The sequence below is a fragment of the Tupaia chinensis genome, unplaced genomic scaffold (assembly GCF_000334495.1).
Source record: "Tupaia chinensis unplaced genomic scaffold, TupChi_1.0 Scaffold143970_1, whole genome shotgun sequence".
NCBI classification, from domain to species: Eukaryota; Metazoa; Chordata; class Mammalia; order Scandentia; family Tupaiidae; genus Tupaia; species Tupaia belangeri.
In genome coordinates this window covers 522000-525070 of record NW_006203821.1, presented here as the reverse complement: position 1 = coordinate 525070, position 3071 = coordinate 522000, and the positions used below count along the sequence as shown (strand labels likewise).

Here is a 3071-nt window from a genome sequence, read left to right as displayed (position 1 = left end):
CTTAAGCATTCCTTTAGCCAGGCTGTGGCACCAAACTACCAGTCATGAAATATTTCTGGGTCAGGGCTGGCAGGTGGTGTAGTGGTTAAAGGTACTGGATTCCCACATGGCCAACCTTGGTTCAAGTCCTGGCATGAGTTTAAGCCACCAGGTCTGGGACTCAAACCATGATCGACTACATTGAGAATCCAGCAACATAGCCATTACACCAACGGCTGGGCCCGACTGATGTGATTTTCAAGCCACTAGATCCAGAACTCAAACTTAGCTATGAGGGAGTCTGAACTCCTTAACCGTCGTGCCATCTGCTGGCCCCATCCCCTTATATTTTTTTAAGAGGTGTTTGCCATGGGGTATATGCACTTCGCAGAGAGAGAGTGACAGAGACAGTGAGAAAGAAAATGAGAAATCACTCAGCTAGGGGGATGGCCATGCTTCAGTCCCTTCATTCTTCTCCTGGGATCTTGGGCATGCACAACACACACCTGGCTTGATTTTCAGACTACCGGTTCCAGCCGTGTTCAGCCATGTGGGAGTCCAGCAACAATCACTACACTATTTGTTGGCCCCCTCATGTGTTTTCAAAATGTTCTCGCTCTGCCTACTAAATTATAAATGGAAGTTAAGTCTTGAAGGCAAGGATGGTGTGCTGCACAATATATATATATCAGTAAATAATGATGAGAGGGAACCAGCAGTTAGCGTAATGGCTATGTTGCTGGACTCCCACGTAGTCGACCGCGGTTCGTGTCCCGGACCCGGTGGCTTAAAACTCACGCTGGGCGCGTGTGCGTACGTGCCCAAGATCCCGAGAATGGAGGAGAAGGGATTGCGGTGTGACCATCCCCCCTGGGGGGTGATTTCTCACTTTCTGTCTCTATGTCTCTGTCTGTCTGGCAAGTGCACGCGCCCTATAGCGAAAACCTCTCCCAAAAAAAAGAAAAAAAAATAATGATGAGAGAAAGATTAAGAGTCGTTACAAGAAAAGGTGCCTTAATGGTTGTATATGACGGATGGAATGGTGCTGAGGAAAGCTGTGTATGTTAATGCATTCTTCTCTCATCTTGGGTAGTATTTGAAAATATGAAAGAGTAACTCTTCAACTTAATTTCTCTCGTTTTAGGCAAGTACATCGCCTCAACACAACGACCTGACGGGACCTGGCGCAAACAGCGAAGGGTGAAAGAAGGCTATGTGCCCCAGGAGGAGGTCCCAGTGTGCGTGGTTAGGCTTGAGGAGGGTTATTTCGTGGGTCCCTACAGAAATATAGAGGATATGTCTCTACGAGTTCAGTCAAGACTCTCCTAAGCCCTACAGAAATGGAAGGAGGAGGAACTCTGAGAAAGGAGAGGAAGAAGGGGTGGAGTATGGGAAGAGTAAGGGTTACAGGTGCCTAGTTCTGTCCCTGTGCTCTTTTCATTAAAACCTCCAGATAGCATTCAGCGATCCAGAGTGTGGGGCCTAGGAACAGAGGCAAGTTGGGGAGGGACCAAAGGAGAGGAAAGAAGCAGGAAAGTGTTGAGAGTTAAGAGATTTGGAAGGTTAAGAAAAGGATTCAAAAAGTCGGTGATTCTGGGACCAGCAGTTAGTTTAATGGCTATGTCGCTGGACTCTCACGTAGTCGACCGCGGTTCGCGTCCCAGACCCGGTGGCTTAAAACTCATGCCGGGCGCGTGTGCGTGCGTGCCCAAGATCCCGAGAGGAGAATGGAGGAGAAGGGATTGTGGCATGGCCATCCCCCCTGGGGGGTGATTTCTCGCTTTCTGTCTCTCTGTCTGTCTGGCGAGTGCACGCGCCCTATAGCATAAACCTCTCCAAAAAAAAAAAAAGTCAGTGATTTTTTGTAAGTTTATCGACATCTTGTTTCATACAGGTATGAAAACAAGTATGTAAAGTTTTTCAAGAGTAAACCAGAATTGCCCCCAGGGCTGAGTCCCCAAGTCCCTGCTCCTGTCACTTCATCCAGGCCTGAAGGTGGCGAACCTGGCCTCTCCAAGACAGCCAAACGCAACCTGAAGCGAAAAGAGAAGAGGCGGCAGCAGCAAGAGAAAGGAGAGGCAGAGGCTTTGAGCTGGACTCTTGATAAGGTGTCACTGGGCGAGCCGGCCCAACTCCCCTGTGCTCTGCAGGGCTCCCGGGCTGCCCCTACAACTGCCTCTGACCATCCTGACTCAGCTGCCACCACCGAGAAAGCCAAGAAGATAAAGAACCTGAAGAAGAAGCTCCGGCAGGTGGAAGAGCTGCAGCAGCGGATTCAAGCTGGGGAAGTCAGCCAGCCCAGCAAAGAGCAGCTGGAGAAGCTGGCAAGGAGGAGGGCGCTGGAGGAGGAGCTGGAGGACTTAGAGCTCGGCCTGTGAGGCCTCTGGAGAATCCAGGATGGACTGCAGAACAAACCATGGGGTGCTCTGGGGTCTGGGGAAATGTGGGCAGCAGTCAGGAGGGGTACTCCCCATCCTGCCTCACTTCCACCTCTTGCAGCCCCATTTTGTCTTTCAGAGCCTAGCCTCTCCTCATTCCTTCTCTTCCCAGCTCCTATTTTTTGGACTTCCCCCCACCTGTTCCCAGTGTCCAAAATCTGAGTGATTCCCCCAGGTACCCTTGCTGCTGATTTGGGTGTCTTGTTTAAAAGAGAAGTGGGTGGGTGGGAATCTCTCGGAGGACTGAGGTTGAGGGTAGAGGAAATACGCCCAAGTCTTGGAGTCTTTGTTCCTGTTATCAGTGTTTATGGGTTATTTCTCCCTCCATCCCTCACCACATTTTTTTTTTTTTTTTAAGAATGAGAATAAACAAGTAGACAACGTCTGGCTTTGCCTCTTTCTTTTTAGCTTCCCTGAGTTTGGCACAGGGAGACAAATACATGCAGCAGTATTTTTAAAAAGAATTATTTATTTATTTAATTCAATTTATTATTATTATTATTAATTTGACCAGACAAAAAGAGAAAGAGAGAAAGGAGAGCAAGAAAGCAAGCCGCCAGGTCTAGGACTTGAACTGCAGTCGACCACATGGGAACTTAGTGCCTATAACCACCACGGCACTTGCCAACCCCTATAGGTAGCAGTATTTTTAAT

The 3071-nt window shown here is 48.8% G+C and overlaps 1 protein-coding gene across 1 annotated transcript; it reads left to right on the top strand.

The window, feature by feature from the left end:
* Positions 1-1123: 1123 nt before the first annotated feature.
* Positions 1124-2800, top strand: PYM1 (PYM1 exon junction complex associated factor; the record flags this gene model as incomplete). The annotated part of the gene is given in 2 exon segments (XM_027767165.1): positions 1124-1217; positions 1874-2800. Coding segments are annotated over 2 exon segments (578 nt in total), but the record flags the coding sequence as incomplete, so codon positions are not given.
* Between the last annotated feature and the right edge of the window lie 271 nt (positions 2801-3071).